The sequence below is a fragment of the Eubalaena glacialis genome, chromosome 19, assembly GCF_028564815.1.
Source record: "Eubalaena glacialis isolate mEubGla1 chromosome 19, mEubGla1.1.hap2.+ XY, whole genome shotgun sequence".
Taxonomy (NCBI): Eukaryota; Metazoa; Chordata; class Mammalia; order Artiodactyla; family Balaenidae; genus Eubalaena; species Eubalaena glacialis.
The window spans coordinates 57,418,821-57,437,349 of NC_083734.1; the positions used below are offsets into that span (position 1 = coordinate 57,418,821).

General features: G+C 54.7%; 1 protein-coding gene across 8 annotated transcripts in view; it reads right to left on the reverse strand.

Annotated features, from left to right (window-relative positions):
- Positions 1 to 18,529, reverse strand: part of TTYH2 (tweety family member 2) — a 39,972-nt gene that overhangs the window by 12,491 nt on the left and 8,952 nt on the right. For all 8 annotated transcript variants that reach the window (XM_061175262.1, XM_061175261.1, XM_061175259.1 and 5 more), the window contains exons 3-6: positions 14,172 to 14,283; positions 8,220 to 8,440; positions 3,430 to 3,525; positions 2,863 to 2,935 (exon numbers count right to left, since the gene is read on the reverse strand). In XM_061175262.1, coding sequence (XP_061031245.1) covers positions 2,863 to 2,935; positions 3,430 to 3,525; positions 8,220 to 8,440; positions 14,172 to 14,283 — 502 coding nt within the window. The remainder of the gene's footprint in view (positions 1 to 2,862; positions 2,936 to 3,429; positions 3,526 to 8,219; positions 8,441 to 14,171; positions 14,284 to 18,529) is intronic.

Genomic DNA, 18,529 nt, shown 5'->3' on the forward strand with positions numbered 1-18,529 from the left:
ACCAGGGATGCGCCCCTCACCCCCCCTCCTCAGGCCAGGCCTGCTCTTCAGACCCTCAGTGAGGATTCAGCCTTCCTATCGGTGAAGACAAGGGCCCGTATGTGCGTGTGCACGCGTGTGCTTTCTTCACGCAACGGGGATGGGGATGGGGGTGGGGGCGGGGGCGGGGGCGCCGAGCACAGTTGAAGTCACCCTGTGACCCTCCTAGAAAGGTAGTAAATGTGCAGTAAAGCAATGGACCCTTACTATGTGCCTCCCAGGGGTCAACCAACCCATCTCGTCCCAACAACAACCCTTCGAGGTGACTGTTGTTCTCCCCATTTTACACAAGAGGAGACAAGGAGACCAGAGGCCTGGGGAACTTCAGTTATGTTCCCAGGGCCCCCTGCTGGGGAGGAGGGGAGGGGATGAGGACCCAGCCAGGGGGCTTCCAGAGGCCAGGCTCCTTGGGCTTGGAGCATATAATTGTAATATTTACCTAGTTATTTGCTTTTCTATTTGTTCAAAGTATTGGCTATTTTTATAAAATTCTTTGGAAGTTTTTCCTTTATTGATTGGAAGCAGATTATTTTTTGCACTATTAAAATAAGCTTATTATATGAAATATTAAAAAAAAAAGCCCTCACTGGGTTAGGGCCCAGTGAGGTGGGCCCGCCGTCCCTCCGTGGCCGATTCCCAGGGAGCCCTCGGCTCAGTCAGTGGTGCCCTGCGGCCAAAGCACCTGGGTGACCCTTTCCTCCTTCCTCTCCCGGAATCCACTTCTCCCGCTTCCTTCTCCTTGGGCGCCTTCTCTCCTCTCTGCCCCTCACCCTTCACCTCTGCCTTACACTCCTGACTGCACAGGGGGTGGTCGAGCAGATAAGGCTCAGCTCCCCAGCTCCCAGCTCCCTCCGCATCACATTCTTAGGGGCAACGCTCCTGTCTCATGGAGGCCCTTTTCGGGGACGGGGAAGGCAGGGGGTGAGGCCACCCCTGCAGTGGGAAGGCAGTGTTGGAGCTCTGGTCCCACAGATCTCAAAAACAAAAACACCCCCAAAAAACAGGCTCAGAGAACAGGGGCAGTGGCCACACAAAAGCTCCCCACAATAGCCTTTGCGGGCCTCGCTCCTTCTCCCCCCATTTCCTATTAAAATGCAGCAGGATGTGCAGCCCCATCAAAGCCCCATTCACTCCCTCACCCCCTCTCTCTCTCACACAAGGGCCTGACTAATCGAATTAGGGAAATGGCCTTTCTCTCCAGCTCCCTGGCATCCCGGGGCCCTCAGCTGGGAGCTGAAGTCCCCGCTTGTCTCCCAAAAGGCAGCCCGCGGTGGCCAGCTGGAGGCCATCGCTGCTTTGAGAAGGCAGACGGGGGAAGGGCCCACCAGATGCAAGCTTCCCTGCGCCCACGCTTGTCCCTGGAGGAGAGGCTGTCGCCAGGCAGCTGTGCGAGGGGCTCCAGCCAGCAGCCGCTCCCTCCAGACCATGTACAGCCCACCCAGCTCCAGATGATGGCAGGATGCATTTGAGCATGACCAGCGCTCTCCTACTCTGCTCTTGCCTGTATCTGGAGCGGCCTCAGCCCTGGGGATGTAGGCTCCTGCCTGTCCAGTGCGCCCTCCTGCCCAAAGTGGACACTGAATGGGGGGAGGGGAGACAAAACAGGAGATGCCCACCTCCTCCCCCTTCCGGACAAGCTTTGCCCAAAGCTACTCTGAGCCAAGCTGCACCAGGGTCTACTCATTTTGGGGGCCTCATGGATGCAAAGTGGCCAAGGCCAGAGCCACCAGCCAGCCCCCAAGTCACTGGGCCAGGCACGCATTTGGGTAGAGGGGTTCCAGTGAGCCCTTTTCTTTTCTCCCCAGGTTGAAAGGGCAGAACGGATGCAGGTCACGGGGCTACTTTGTGGCCCTTAAGACAGCTAGGGGTTCCCGGAAATCCCTTGGTACCTCCTTCCCCCTGTGCCACACACACACACACACACACACACACACACACACACACCGTGCACCACCATGTATCGATTCACATGGAATGGCAATGATCTGCCTACATGTCTTTCTTCTGCGGGCTGCGACTTAGTCAAGAGCAAACATCACGCCCTCCTGTTTCTGCATCCCCAGGCACCTGCACCATTGAGTGCCCACAACCAAACATCAGCTGAACGAACGAATGAATGAATGACACGCACACAGCTTCTCTAGAGCATTAGGTCTATTAAAGACCAAACATACCTGTATAGGAAGCTTCCCCCCCTTACACTCCTGACCCACCTTGTGTGTGTGCGCGCGCTTGTTTTTGTTTTTTTCACATCTCGAGGCACCCCATCAGGAAACATACACCACTGCGTTTTGGATGGTGTGTGTGAGTCCAAGGGCAAGGGGATGGGAAGCAGGTGAAACGCCACCTTCCCCGTTCCTGCCACCGGGGAAGCCGGCCCAGGAGTGTCTGAAGCTGGAGGGCTCCTCCAGCCTGAGGTTCGAACCCCGCCCACACCCACCAGACCTGGTTAGCTCTTTATACCCAGAGAGAAGGCACCTGGTCATCTGTGCCCGTCCTCACAAGCCGTGGCTGGGAATGGGCCAGCGGGGCGGGAAAGGGATCAGGCTTCAGGGGTCTCATCTTGGCTCTGCCCCCAAATGCCTCGTGACCCTGGGCAAGCCCCTTCCTTTCCCCGGGGCCTGTGTCCCCATCTGAAGGGGGAGGGGGCTGGCACAGATGAGCCCAGCCCCTTTAAGTCCTGAGACTCTGGGGTTCTAGGTTAGGGAATGAGACTGGCAGGTGGCCCTGCCCCGGGGACGCTGGACGGGACACATCGGTGCACCACCAGACAGACGGTCCACCTGGTCAGACCACCCAGCACCCCCAGGCCCCCCAACTCACCACTGCCACAGCAGTGTCAGCGGCCAGGGACGTCCAGCTGAGGAGCAGGGCCAGCACCCCACAGCACAGCACCCTAGGAGAGAGGCAGCTGCCGGTGGGATCCAGGCCAAGGCCGGCAGGCGGGGGACCCCGTGATGGCTGTCACCCCGCCAACCTTCAGCGCCCTTCCTCTCGGCTACGACCTTGTCCCCCCGACCCCCAGACTCCTGCGGTGGCCCTGAGGGCAGCCTCAGCCCCTGCCCTGACATCGCCCCGCTGACTGCCGGCAGACGGATATGGACCGATGCCTGGGGCACAGGTCCCCGAGCCGAAGCGACACGGCAGTGAGGGCGCAAGCTGAGGAGACGAGTGGCTCTAATGCCTCAGCTGCTCAGCAGTCAGGCCCAGGAGGGAGGGGACACGTGGAAGAAAGCCTGGAGCTGGCTTGGTGTCCAGATGGTGAGTTGGTGGCTGCTGCCCCCACTACATCCTCCCAGCCCTGCCAGGCCCTCATCTCTCTGATGGTGGCACTGTCACCCCACACCCTTGGCCAGCTCCTGTCCCAGGCCCAGAGGCGGGGCTACTCACGAGGCCAGGAGGCACCTGGAGCTCTTGGCCAGTCCCAGGCAGGCGAGAAGGCAAAGGACCAGGTCCAGGACAAAGAACAGGAGGTAGGAGAGCCACCTGAGCAGACGGGAAGGGATGGTCAGGGGGAGCAGGGCAGAACTGCCCACCTGGGGCCCACCAGGGAGGCCTGGACCACTGCCCCAGGCCCGCTGGACCCTTCGTGATACAAACCGCCCACAGCCAGTGGCTAAGCAAACTAGACCAGGGGGCGCCCCTGCCCCGGACAGGAGAACCCAGTGTGCACGGCCGACAGCTCCTCTGGGCTCCAGGAGCTGCACCCGCTTCTGTCCGGACAGAGGAGTCACCTTCCCCTGCCCCGGCTGAAGGTCTGAACCAGCACGGTCCCCTGAACTTTCTGCAGTGATGGAAGTGGACCACCTCTGCACTGTCTACTCTCTCTGCCACTACCCACGTGTGGCCACGAGAATGTGAAACATGGCTGGTGCAACCGAGGAAATACATTTCTCCTTTCATTTACTTTTTTTTCCTTTTTTTTAAACTTTTTTGAAAAAATTGAAGTATAGTTGCTGTACAATATTACATAAGTTACAGGTGTACAATACAGTGGCTCACAAGTTTTGAAGGTGATACTCCGTTTATAGTTATTATAAAATATTGGCTACATTGTACAATATATCCTTGTAGCTTATTTTATTTTTTTTAATTTAATTTTTATTTTATATTGGAGTATAGTTTTTTTTCTTTCTTTTTTGGCCACACCCGGCGGCTTGTGGGATCTTAGCTCCCCGACCAGGGATCGAACCCACGCCCCCTGCAGTGGAAGCGCGGAGTCTTAACCACTGGACCGTCAGGGAAGTCCTGGAGTATACGTAGTTGACTTACAATGTTGGTTTCAGGTGTACAGCACAATGATTCCGTTATACATATACATATATCCTTTTGATTAGGTTTTGATTTCAAGCACCTTTTGTGCCAGGCACCGAGTTTAGCGCCAGGGGATTCTCGGATGAGTGGGTTCAGCCCCAGACCATCAGGAGCTCGGGTGGGGCAAGGGAGCCCAGGCCAGGCCATCCCAGGGCACCAAGAACCTCCAGGTCTCCCAGCCTCTTACTCCTCTGGCCTTTTGCTGCCCACCCAGGGCTGAGGTGATGGGGAAAGGCGGTCACACACCAGCTGGAGAACTTGGCAAGTTGCACCCGCCCCTCCCCCTTGAGCCTCAGTTTGCAAACCTGTGAAGGAGGCCGGAATTCTGTGAGGATTAACTGCTCACTAAATGAAAAGGGAAACAAAGAAAGGCAGAGGGATTCCGGGGTCCCTGCTTTTCTGCTTCTGCAAAGCACGGGCTGCAGAGCCCAGGGTACCCAAGTCCAAGGGCGTTGAGAAGATCCCAAGCAAAGCGCCCTGGTTCGTTCCCTTCCAAACAGGATTCCAAGGTGCCCTCACAGCTCAGCTCCAGCCTCGCTGAGCAGCCACTTCCATCGGCCCTGCGCTGGGGGACCAATGTGAGCGTTGGGAACTGGTGGCCGGAGAAGGCAGGGAGCAGAGAGAAGGGGCTTCTCCTAGTCCCAGAAGAGGGGAGTCTTCTGATCATTATGTCTCCTGATGCAGAAGCCAAGTAAATTCGTTGACTTCTCTCCAGCAAAGGTTTTCTGCTTCACTAATACCACAAGGAGGGTAAGAAAGAGCCTGGAGTGTGGGTAGGGAGTGGAGTGGAGCTGGAAGAAAGTGACAAAGAAGCTCCAAGTGGGGGACAGCACGCTGGAGGCCGCCTGGCAGCCAAACGAGGTTCCTTCCCCCTTTACGAATGGAGGCTAAACGCCTCAAAAAGGGGACTAATCAAAATCCTCGATTCCCTGCCTGGAGCGGAGCCGGAGCCGGGGCAGCCACTGTAGTCTCTGGAGCTCCCAGGAATGGATCTAGTGGCTCTGGGGAAGTGCAGAGCCTGCCCCGCCCTCCACTAGGACAAGGCCACCAAGAGCCAGCCTTCTTAGAATCAGAGTCGGAGCTTGAAAGAACCTCAGGAACATCTAGCATTAGAATCTCATTCTACAGGGCTTCCCTGGTGACGCGGTGGTTAAGAATCCGCCTGCCAACGCAGGGGACACGGGTTCGAGCCCTGGTCCGGGAAGATCCCACATGCCGCGGAGCAACTAAGCCCGTGCGCCACAACTACTGAGTCCGCGCGCCACAACTACTGAGTCCGCGCGCCACAGCTACTGAAGCCCACGTGCCTAGAGCCCGTGCTCCGCCACAAGAGAAGCCACCGCAATAAGAAGCCCGCACGCCGCAAGGAAGAGTAGCCCCCACTCGCCGCAACTAGAGAAAGCCTGCACGCAGCAACGAAGACCCAACGCAGCCAAAAATAAAATAAATTAAATAAATTTAAAAAAAAAAGAACCTCGTTCTACAGATCGTTAAATTGAGGCCCATGGTAGAAGAGCCTGGCCCAGGAATTCCAGACTCTCCATGTCTCGGAGCCTTCCTACAAAAAACAGAGCCAGCCACCAGGCGCCTGTCAAAGTCTTGGTTTCACGTTTCCAACCTAAATGTTTCTTGTTACCTCTCTCTCCTCTCCTCTGCACATTAGCAGGAAATCAGTTAGGACTGCTTCTAACCGACTCTCCACAATGACTGTGTTTCAAGGCATCCACGCCTCCTTGTGTAGTAAAGGGTTCCTGGAAACAGCTCTGCGAGGCGGATGCATTTTCCCAGAGGAGCCCGGGGATGACCTGGGGATGTGTTTCTAACCAAGAACTTGGCTCTCGCAGGAGCAGCTCAGGCCCCTACTCTCTCAGCTCCTCCCATATCCGGTGTTGATGCGCTTGCTGTTACACCCTTTGTAAATCTCCCGAGAGGAGTCTCGTGGCTTTTTAATTGCCTCCAATACTTAGCCAGGCCTTGTGTAAAAGTACTAAAAAGAATTAGCTTAGCTGGATGGCTGTGCTCTAGAGCCATTTGGAAAGCAAAGATGAGGAGGCCGCCCAAAGGAGACTCAGCCCCTAAGGCTGGTTAGGTCATGAAGAATAAAATAAGGCTTTTGTTTTAGGGCAGCTCAGGCAAGAGGCGGGAGCAAACAGCAGATGAGGGGAAGGGACAGAACATCACTAGCGTTCAGGAGCCACAGGTGCTAACCTTGAACTAGACCTGAACAAGGGGTGCAAGTTGGGGATGGGGGCTCCAGGGGGTGCTCTCAGTCACCCACATTGAAATAGATACTGTGCAGCGGTCACCACACTTACCCCATTTTTTTATAAAATCATCTTAAACATAAGTCCCGGTTGATACAAACATTCTGACTTATTTCACCATAGTCATTCTCAAAATGCCCGCATTAGGCCCTTCAGTGTACATGGCCCCAGGTTAGGTCCACTCAGAGAGAATGGCAGGGTCAAAACGGATACCTACTTTCCATGACAAAAAGATTTAGGAGGTTCAGGCAATGACTGTCCCTCATGTCACAGGACTAATCAGATGCCACTGTATTGGGTCACAAGTCAGTGAGTTGGCAGTCCTTAGAGTTGGCAGTTTCTTTTCGGTCACTTGGGAGAAAGGTGCTTTTGCATGTGAGCAAAAAAAAATCTGGTGGGAAGCTGCATTGGTGACATCTGGAAAGGCAGGGGCTGGATGGGCGGGGAGGGGAGGGACGAGAAGCGCTGTCCAGGGCCGGGGGGCCTCATGAGCTTCCCCTGGTCAGGGCCCGGCCACCTCCTACCCCGGGGAAGGGAGAGCCCTGGATGGGGAGGTCTCTGGCCAGAGGCCACCAGAAGCATTTTCTCTGGGTCAGTTCAGCCTGCGATGGGGCTTTCTCATAAAGAGGAAATGAATCCAGAGTAAACTGTGCAATGTTGTGGTAAAAACTCTGACCTTTGCTAATGGCTTGAAGGGGAGGCAACAAATTCGGGGGGGAGGCGGGGCGGGAGGGGCATCCAAAGAGCGGATACTTGCTCTTCAGGGCTCCTGTATCCATTGCTCCCCAGCACTGCCTCCGTGCCAGGAGCCCTGCCCTGGGTGCGCAAGGACGTGTATGCCATGAGTGGGTGTCACCCTTCGGCTGGGAGCCCCCCAAAGCCGGGACTGCCGTCTCCTTTCTTGGTTGTCCCCAGAGTGACCTTCACCAGACCCTGTGCGTGGAGGGAGGGCAGCCGGTCCCTGGTCAGCTGGCCTGTGTCCAGTGCCTTCACCTGGGATGGGGTTTGGGTGATGGGGAGGCAGGGGAGACGTAAATGAAACCCCAAAGGCTCGATGACACAGGTATGAACCTGCATACCTGATATGGCAAAGGTGGGGTGGTGCCCCGCAGCCCACATCACTCAGGCTGGAGGCATCTCTGAGCTTGCTAAGCAGCTGCCATCGGGGGGAGGCAAAGAGTCTGCCATCTCCCCGACCCCCTGCACCTCTGTGGCTGAGAATGCAGGTGCAGGGAACCCTGTCCCAGAAACCCGGGCAGGTGAGGAACCCATAAACCACCAGCACTTCACCCAGCGCCAGCCACAGAGGATGCTGGTCCCGGAGGAGCCCGCTGCTGTGTGCGGGGTGGGAGGCCAGGTCCAGCCTCCTGCGCTGAGATCTGGGCACACCACTGCTCCTCCCGGGGGCCCAGCGCCTGCCTGTACAAGCAGGCTGTACTACATGCCCACCGCTCGGCCCCCACCAGCTCTCATGCCCTAGGGATTTCAGTCATTAAGGCTTATTAAGACCTTCTGGTGGCACTTCCCAGCCCAAGCCCCAAGACGCTGGCTTGGATGAAGGAAGCTGGTGCAGCCCCATCACCCCTCCCCGGGGCCCCTCACCGGTAGTACTCCACGTAGCCAGTCTGGTTGGCCAGTTCGGTCAGCTCCTCGGTGACCTCTGTCCGCACGGGCACCCCTGCCAACTGCACAATGACGTTGCCCGCCATCTGCTGCATGAACTTCAGCGTCTGGAGGTAATCTCCCCGGGTGGCAAAGATCTCACTGAGCCGGGCCAGGTGCTGCTCGAGGTCCACCTTCATCTTCTGGGTGGTTCCAGACACCTGGGGAGGGGCGGGGCTTCTGAGTCTGGCCTCGGGTGGGAGGAAGCCAGAGAGGTAAACCCTCTGCCTCAAACTCTGGAGGAGAAGAGCTTGGCCTTGAATGAGTGCCCCACGGGCGCCACCCCCAGCCCTGAAGAGTCATGAGGCTGTGGTCCAGACGGAGGATGGACAGCGGAGGCTCCCACTACCCGCCCAGCCCGTGGGTCCCTCCATCCAGGGGACAGGCTCGATCTGGCCCTACCTAACCAGGACCTGGGCTCCAAGACACAGTGCTTTCCTAGAAAGACAGACCCAGATGGGGAAACAAACAAGAGAAGCCATTTTTCTTCCTTGAAGATTCTCTTCAAAGTTTAAACACCTTGGGTGATGAATTCTTTTGGGGGGTGAGGAATAAAATGTTTAAACTGAAGGGTCCCTCTGTTGCTACCTGACCTTTTGCTCCCACAATAGGCTTTCTCAGCATCTCACAAGAGAAAGGCTTTGTTGTAGAGCAAACGACAGCCCACAGCATCCTGAACCCCCGAGTGAGGGCAGAACAATGGAACTTTGAAATAATACAGGCAGACGGGATCCTGCCTCCGAGCAGCCGGGACACGTGACAGGAGGAGGAAATCGGCGCCTTCTCTGTGCTTGTCCCCCTCCCCACCACGTTTGTCCTGCCTGGAGCTGAGCAGACCCTGAAGGAAGCATCTCTCTGCTCAGAAGTAGAGAGGGAAGGTCAATGGAGGTGACTCTCCTGGGCCTGCAAACAAGGACCACAAGAATTAGAAAGGTGCCTCTCGATAGCCCAGATGCACGGTCCCGGCAGGGGCTGGAGACCCAGCCTGGGAACCCCAAGCGCCTCCCTGCCAAGCCCGTTCTGAGCCTGGGTGTCAGCACGAGGGGAAGAAGGGCTTCGTTGCTCTGAAACCGTCATGCTACACCAACAAGCACAAGTGGTTGGAAGCGGGAAGTGTGTGCTACTCCTCCAGGCAGCCTTCAGCTCCCCCAGGTCTGGAAGGAAGAGAAAAATGACCCAGAATGGGAGTTCCCTGGAGGTCCAGTGGTTAGGACTCTGCGCTTTCACTGCCGAGGGCCGTGGGTTCAATCCCTGGTCGGGGAACTAAGATCCCACAAGCCTTGTGGTACTGCCAAAAAAATAAAAATAAATAAAAAAGACCCAGAAGAAGGTTTAGGAGTGTCCCACGGGGAGAGCTCTGCAGAGAGGTGATCAGACCCCACTCCTGGCAGCAAACACTGTTTCTCCACATTAGGGGGGACTTGACAGCAAACTTTGTGGCCTTTCACATCTGCGCTAGGCTAGGAGTTCCCGGTTCCAGAAAAGAGAATGGCCCCCTTTGTTGCATTTTATTTCTTTCAGTGTCAGTGGCTTGTTCCTTTTCCCGGCTTGTTGCTGGTTCTTACAAGCTGGCTAAGGACTAAGAGATACCAAAGTGCAGAGATACTGGGCATGTACAAGTGAATTCAATAACTAAACCTCACTCTAATAAACGTTCCTTTTCAATTCAATAAGATTAACGGATCCATTGATCCAAAGGCACCCTTTTTTTTTTTTTAATTTTATTTATTTATTTATTTATTCATTTATTTTATTATTTTTGGCTGTGTTGGTCTTTGTTTCTGTGCGAGGGCTTTCTCTAGTTGCGGCGAGCGGGGGCCACTCTTCATCGCGGTGCGCGGGCCTCTCACTATCGCGGCCTCTCTTGTTGCGGAGCACAGGCTCCAGACGCGCAGGCTCAGTAACTGTGGCTCACGGGCCCAGCTGCTCCGCGGCATGTGGAATCCTCCCAGACCAGGGCTCGAACCCGTGTCCCCTGCATTGGCAGGCAGACTCTCAACCACTGCGCCACCAGGGAAGCCCCCAAAGGCACTCTTAATAAATGTTAACATTGGGAGCAAAACCTGTACTGTGTGATATTTTCGTATTCCTATATGATACCTAACACACTTTAGACCACAGGGCCATTAAAAATGCTCTCTAGGGACTTCCCTGGCGGTCCAGTGGTTAAGACTCCACGTTCCCAATGCAGGGGGCACGGGTTCGATCCCTGGTCGGGGAAGTAAGATCCCGCATGTTGCGAGGAGCAGCCAAAAAAAAAAAGTGCTCTGGGCTCCCCTGGTGGCGCAGTGGTTGAGAGTCCGCCTGCCGATGCAGCGGACACGGGTTCGAGCCCTGGTCTGGGAGAATCCCACATGCCACGGAGCAACTAGGCCCGTGAGCCACAACTACTGAGCCTGCGCGTCTGGAGCCTGTGCTCCGCAACAAGAGAGGCCGCGATAGTGAGAGGCCCGCGCACCGCGATGAAGAGTGGCCCCCGCTTGCCGCAACTGGAGAAAGCCCTCGCACAGAAACGAAGACCCAGCACAGCCAAAAAAAAAAAAAAAGTGCTCTGTAAACTTTTCCTGTAAGACCACTTTTTTTCCCCTTCCATAGCTCTACATGTTTAACTTCTCTATTTCTTAAATTCCTCCTTGGAAAAAAACACAAAAGCCAGGCCCTCTCTTTCCTCCTGATGTCTTCCCATAGGAAACAAAACAAAATAGAAAAAATTAAAATCACAGCGTTGACCGACTTACAGCCCCGGCTTCCCCACTCCACCTCCCGTCCTTAGAGGTCCTTAGAGGTTCAGCACGGCGCTCCCCGCAGGGAGATGGGGATGGGGACACTCAGAGGTGCATCAGGCTCTCCCACGGGGAAGAGAAACTCTTCAGTCGGGAGGGCCGGCTCAGCTCCCCAGGCTGGGGTGGGGTTAGGGGCGAGCTAGCAGGTGGTAGAGGAAGCTGTTGCCCCAGAGGATGGAGCAGTGGTTCTCCAGCTGTGGCCCCTGGACCAGCAGATCGGTGTTATCAGCAGGGAACTCATTATAAATGCAAATTCTCAGCCTGGTCCCAGACCTACAGAATTGGAGAGTCTGCGGTGCCCCCCCCCCCAAATCTGTGTTTATCAAGCCCTCCAGGGGATTCTGATGCAAGCTCAAGTTTGAAAATCTCTGAGACGGAGGAAGCTCCCTCTTAGAGAAGGAGTTAATGAGGTTTTCTAGACGGGCAGTGGAATGAAGTGCCAGGAGATGAAGGGGTGGAGCCTTGGCAGACCGGGGGCAGGGCCCCCATCTCAGAGCCTTGAAGGGAAGGGCTAACCAGACCCCTGGGTTCCAGTACTTGCTCTAACACATACTAGCTCCCTACCCTGGAGCAGCAACACGACCTCTCTGTGCCCAGTTCCTTCCCCAGGGCTGCCCACAGGCCTGATGCCAACTCAAAGGAGAACCCAGAGGAGCCTCAGTGGCCACCAGAACACGTGGCTCAAACTCGAGCCAGCTGAGCTCCCAGGGGCTGTAGAGCCCAAGGCCCTGGTTTTAAGCTGAGACCCCAGTGGGTTAGAGGTGTGCAAGATGCCCTGAGTGAGTCACTGGGGCCCAGATGGGGGGTGCTGGATCCAGAGAAAGGACCCACCTGGCACTCCCAAATGACCCTTTGTGACCCCCCAAATCAGAGTGTGCAGCTGATCCAGGACCCTGCCGCCGCCAACCGAGGCACAGGGCTCCCTCAGGGAGGAAGGGCGCAGTGCCTGGGGCTTCTGGTCTGGGAAGGGGAACCTGGGAGGGCCCACCTCGCTCTGGCCCAGGTCTTAGTCGCCTGACTTGTCTCCCGAGTGCCCCCGCCCCCCAATCCAAGCCTCCTCTCTCTTTCGTGGTGATTACAGTAATATACACAGTTACAGTAATTATAATAATGGCACCATTAGCATAGGGTCCCCCCTCCCAATGTGGAGCGTTTTGTGTAGATTACCAGGCACTTTCAAGGGCATTATCTCATCTAACATCATTTACCTGATATTTGGCCTTCACCCCTCCAATCTGGGGAGCCCTCTAAGATCTGCTGCCTCCCCTGGAGCCCTCGGGACTGGGAGTGTTGGGTGCCCACCCGAGGCCCAAACCAGCCCCATAGGCCCAGCCAAGGACGCAGGTCAACACAGGAGGTGGCCATCAGGACCCAAGCAGCTCCTGGCCGGCTGGACCATCACCAGAGCCTGGGATGCATGCCTTCGCTTTTCAGAAATGGTGGAGAGAGGATGAGGGGCTGACTGCCAGAGACACACGGAACCCTTCCCTTCAGGAACACGGGGGCATTTAGAGACCTGGGGTCTGCTGCAGAATGTCCACCCCTGGCCCTGGGGAGCTCTCAGCTGGGGTGGATGGGCCCAGCCTGGGGGTCTCAGGCCCAGCTCATCTACGGGGGATAAGGACATGAAAAACTTGAATCTTCCCATCAGGGCAGCTCTGGGACTTTCTTCCTCAGTCCTGGGGAGCCACGGGTCATTCCTCACAATGGTCACAAGTCAGCCAGCGAAGGTCATGGCTCTGGGGCTTCCCGGGGAAGGGATTCTCCTTCAGGGGCTGGCTCTTCCTCCAGTGGTTCTGGTGCTGGTGGGTGGAGCCCCTTCCCCACCAGGGCAGAGGGGAGGGCAGGGGTCCCCAGGGAGTGAGCTTCCCCCAGGGCAGGTCGTACCCAGGCCCCACCCAGTGCTGGTCAGGCAGCGTTCGCCCCTCAGCTCCCCAATCCCAGCCGCCGCCCCATCCTCGCCCCATTAGAGCTGCTCCAGTCCAGTGTCCAGACAGCTCTCAGTCCCCAGGGATGGGTCCCAGTGGACACAGGGGGTGGTTGGAAGAGCTCAGCAGGAGAGCTGGGCCCCTGCTCTGGCGTGTGACTCTCGGCTCCCCAGAAGGACTTTCTCTGAGGCCAGAGCCATGGCACCCAGCACCCAGCCGTACCCCCAAGGAGCAGCACAGCTGTCTCTTTAAGGGAGTCCCTCCTGGGAGGAGCCGGGCTGGGGGATTAAGACCTGAGAGGACCTTAAGGGAGAGGAGGGGCAATGAGGTCGAATCCTCCTCCAGCAGCACCAGGATGAAGTCCACAGGCTCCGGTCGGGGCTGGATTGTCGCTGAGGCTGCCTGACACAATTGCTCATTTGCTGAGGTCACCTCTCTACTGGGGAACTGGCCCAGAGGTGATGGGGGACAGGACTGGTATTTCTGAAAACTGCCCTGGAGCCTGGCTCCTAGGGCACCTGAGGCTGTTGGGAAATCAGCTGGAAAGAGCCAGCGCTTCCAGAGAGAAAGTGACAAGCACTGGGGGCCATGGGCTACCTTTTTTTGAAGACCCTGACTCTCCCCGCCCTCGAGGCTCCGCAAGTGGACCTGTTCCTTGGGCTAAAACTCCTACCTCTCCTCTGGCCAGCCCAGCACATCCTTCACCCTTAGCCCCCAGCTGGAGTCACGGAGCCTGGAAACCAGAGCCCGGAGGACACCTTGAGGGGTTTGGGGCTCTTCACTTGTTTCTGAAGAGTGTTGACATCTCCTGGACGCCACCCACCATACTCTACACCCAGCACTGAAAGTGAACACAGAAACCACCGCGGGGCTGACTTCCCACATTCAGGGACCTCTTGAACAAATGGCACAGTGCTCAGCTCTGCTGAAGATGGACGGGCTTTGATCCCACAGCCGTCCTGCCCCCCAGGACCCCGCAGCCTTTCTCCTTCGGTCCTCACTCCTACCCCTGCCGCGCCCCCCGCCCCCCAGCCTGGGGAGCAGAAATCGCCGGTTGGCTCCTGGCGGGACCAACTGGCAGCCCCAAGGGGAGTCCGGCCCCCTTGGAGCCGAGCTGGCTGGGCTCTGACTGGGGCTCTCGTTCCCACCACGCTGACCTCACCGGCTGCCCGCGACCTTACCAGCACATCGATCCCAGAGAAGGTGTGGTTGGCATTGTGCAGGGAGTAGATCAGCTGGTACACCCCGTCGTTGGCCTCGCTGTTTCCATAGAAACCAACGCCCACCGCAGCACTAGGGGCAAGACCCCAAAGTTAGAGGTGACACCCAGAGGAGAAATTTTGTTAGTATACTATTTTTTAGCGCCGTTTTAACTTCACAATGAATTGAATGGAAAGTACAGCAATTTCCCATATACCCTGTGGCGCCTCACACGCCCAGACCACCTCCCCAACCATCAACAGCCCCCGCCAGAATGGGACAATTGTTACAACTGATGAACCTACATGGACACATCATTATCACCCAAAGTCCACAGTTTACATTAGGGTCACTCTTGGTGTCGTAATACAATCTTATGGGTTTGGACAAATGTATCCGCCATTACAGTATCATACAGAGTAATTTCACTGCCCTTAAAATTCTCTGTGCTCTGCCCGTCCATCCCTCCCTCACCCCTAACCCCTGCCAACCACTGATCTTTTTACTGTCTCCATAGTTGTGCCTTTTCCAGAATGTCGTATGGTTGGACTCATACAGTATGTAGCCTTTTCAGACGGGCTTCTTTCACTTAGTCATCTGTATTTAAGATTCCTCCATGTTTATCCATGGCTTGACAGCTCATTTTTCTTCTCCTAAGTGCTGAATAATATTCCATTGTTTGGACGAACACCATTTAGCCATTCACCTACTGAAGGGCTTCTCGGTTGCTTCTAGGTTTTGGCAATTGTGATGGAAGCGCCTTTAAACATCCATGAGAGCGGGTTTTTGACTTTAGCTGAGGAACTCTTTCCTGGGGGTAGGGGAGAGGGGGTGGTCTAGAGTTCTGGCAGGTGGGCTGGCCGGGGGAGGGAGGAAGGTTCTGGGGCAGCGGTCTCTGGCCTGGCCAACTAGCTCTGCAGCACATTTCATTCAGCCAACAAGAAAATACTCCTGTTCTCTAGTCCTGGGGCTCTGAAGGGTGGAAGATTGCTGGCCGGGCCCTAGGGATTTTGATGCTACAGTAGGTCTGGGAGGGGCTCAGGAACTCGTCCCTTTGCCAGCTCCCCAGGTGACTCTGACACACGTGGGCTTGGGGACCACTGAGGTCTCATGAAATCACACTCACCTCTCCCAAACCCTCCAAGGGTTGGGGATGCTCCCTCCATTCTCTATCCTTTCCCCTCCACTTCCCCACACCACCCACGAGGCATCTGTCCTACTGAAAAGTTCTGGCTTCTAGAAAGTCCCTTCTTAGGTTGAGTTAGGTTGAGCTGAAGCCTACCACCGTAAATCACGTACCTGCTGGTTCCTGGCTGTCCTCGGGGCCAGACTGGAATAAGCCTCCAGTTCTGCAAGGCACCCTGTCAGACATCTGAATGGGGCTCTGTGTCACCCCTTTTCTGCTCTACGAGTCAGATGTGTCCTCCAGACCCTGGTCTACATCATCCTCTGGTTCAACTCTCTCTAATCAGTCCATGTCACCCTTAAACGTGGCCTCTGAGTGAAGCACCCAAGCTCAGCTGGTCCCTCCAGCTCCGAGCGCAGGGGGCTAATGCCCTGGGGTCCTGCCTCCCTGTCACTGACCTTGTGGTCCATTAATATCCCTGGATTTCTCCCCAGAAACTGCCGCTAAGCCCAGGCGTCCCTTCATCCTCTATTGCCGTATTGCTTTTTGTTTTGTTTTAAACAAAAGCGGAACTTTAAATCCATCCCTGTGAAATTTCATCTAGTTGGTTTTAGCCCAACATTGCAGCCTGAACAAATCATCCGAAGTCTTGCCTCTGTCACTGATCATACTTCATCTGACTCACACCATTGGGGGTCCTCTCAAGATTCATTAAACAGCCTCCTTGAGTTTTCATCCAAAACGCTGATTTTGCGGGGGGAAAGATGAAGGCACATGTGCAAACGCTTACCCTTTTTCTTTAAACAGGGCAGGACCTGGGATGGAATCCCCTGGGAGACTGTTATAGAAACCTCCTTCCAGGGTGCCCTTGACCCCTAATTCAGTGTTTCTCAGGAAGTGGTCCATGGACCACAGGACAGAATCACCTGTTAAAAGCGTAGGTGGGGGGGAGGGCGGGGGGCACACCGCACCCATTTGTTACCAGTATGGTCTGAGAATGTGCATTTTAAAACAAGGTTCCTATCTGCTTCACGTGTCTGACGCACGCACGCATGCACGCACCAGCTACAGTTTGGTGAACCCATGAGTAAATCAGTATTCTTTGCATTCAACCAGAATTGTTCAACCAGCTTTGAATCCACTTAACCGCACCACCACACAATCTGTAAATACAGCATCCGCAGGGAGACTGGGAGGACCTTGATCAAATGCAGAAATATTCATACGTTAAACGTATTGTATTTCCATGAGCTTCTGTTTAGTCACTTCATCTTTTAAATTTCAGTAGGCTCTGAAAAACACCTTTCGTTTGCTCCTTGTGTTTCTAACTTTCTCTGCTGGTTCTGTGTCATGATCCAGTGTTTTCTGGGGACTCGGCCTCAAGCCAATGCTCTCCCATCCTTTTAAATCTCCCTTTCCCTGTTTTCAACGACGGAGGATTCTACTTTTGCGTCTTCTCATAGTCTATGGATTTATCGGAGATGATGGCTCAGGAGGGGCTGTGTAATTGCACCCGGTCTTCTGGGACAAGTTTGTGGTTCCGCCCCCTCTCTGGTGTAACAGCACCACTCTCTTTCTCAAATATTAAACCACTGTTCCCCCCAAAGAGAGGAGCGCCGGGAGCTCTCCTCATATCCCTTTTGCCTCGTTCATTCTTTCTTCTACGGATTGAATCTCCCCTCTTCTCCGGGATCCTTGCTGTCAGAGCTCAGCCAGACCTCCCCCTCCTAATCCCCTCAACCTCACCTCGTATCCCTTCTCCTTCTGCTTTTGTTGACCCCCTTCCCCGCTTCTCTCCCTCAACTCACTCCAACTGGGCTCCAATGTGAGCACAGCTCCAGTGAAGGTAACCGCGGACCTCCACTGCACTTACTGCTGATACGCCCACCCTGCTGCACCCCTACCCCAGCCCCCTCGCCCGCCCCTCTGCTCCAGCCACACTGGCTTCTCTCAGTGCCTTACAAGCTTTGTGCATCCCACTCCTGGGCATATTCCCGGACAAAACTCTAATTCAAAAAGACACATGCACCCCTATGTTCATAGCTGCACGATTCACAATAGTCAAGACACGGAAACAACCTAAATGTCCATCGACAGATGAATGGATAAAGAAGATGTGGTACATATACACAATGGAATATTACTCAGCCATAAAATAGAAGGAAATAATGCCATTTGCAGCAACATGGATGGACCTAGAGATTATCATACTAACTGAAATAAGTCAGACAGAGAAAGACAAATACCATATGATATGACTTATATGTGGGATCTAAAATATGACACAAATGAACTTATCTACGAAACAGAAACAGACTCACAGAGAACAGACTTGTGGTTGTCAAGGGGGAGGCGGGGTGAGGGAGGGATGGATTGGGAGTTTGGGGTTAGCAGATGCAAAGTATTATATACAGAATGGATAAACAACAAGGTCCAACTGTGTAGCACAGGGAACTCTATTCAATATCCTGGGATAAACCATAATGGAAAAGAATATGAAAAAGAATAACTGAATCACTTTGTTGTACGGCAGAAATTAATACAACATTGTAAATCAACTATACTTCCATAATATAAATTTAAAAAATAAAGCTTTGCTCCCCTCCCCCCCACCACAGGGCCTTTGCACACACTTCAATTCCCTCTGCATGGAAGTATCTCCTCCCAGCTTGCCCCCACCTTTGCCTAGTTCACGCCTTCTCATCCTGTGGATCTTGGTGCCCTTGTCACCCAGTTAATGCCCGACTCGAGTGGGCCATCCAACTTCACGCCCATGCCTTGCCTCCAAAATTACCCTTTAATTCATAAGTACTCAAATCAAACAAGCATACGATCCTCTGTCTCTCCCAACAAACCAAGAGCTACAAGAAGGCAGAACTGGTGGCTGTTTTTCTTATCACCATGTCCCTCGTGCCTGGCACAGGTAGCCTGGAGAATTCTGAAGAAGGAGCTGTGCCACATACACTTCTGTTTTGAGTTTTCCTTAAGTGGCAGGTAATGATTACTTATTGGAATTGACCCTCCAAAGTCATTCTTACTGTTCCAAAGTATTCTTCTGTCATTTGCAGTATTTTTTTCAGAAAAATCTGAGTTCATAGGAGAGAGGGCTGCCTGCGTAGCAAGCACTGCTGGTTTCTTTGGCGTCTCCATCCTGTCTCTCCCTGCCCGCCCTGCACACCTTACTCTCAGGAGGAGGCTATTTAATACCAGGTA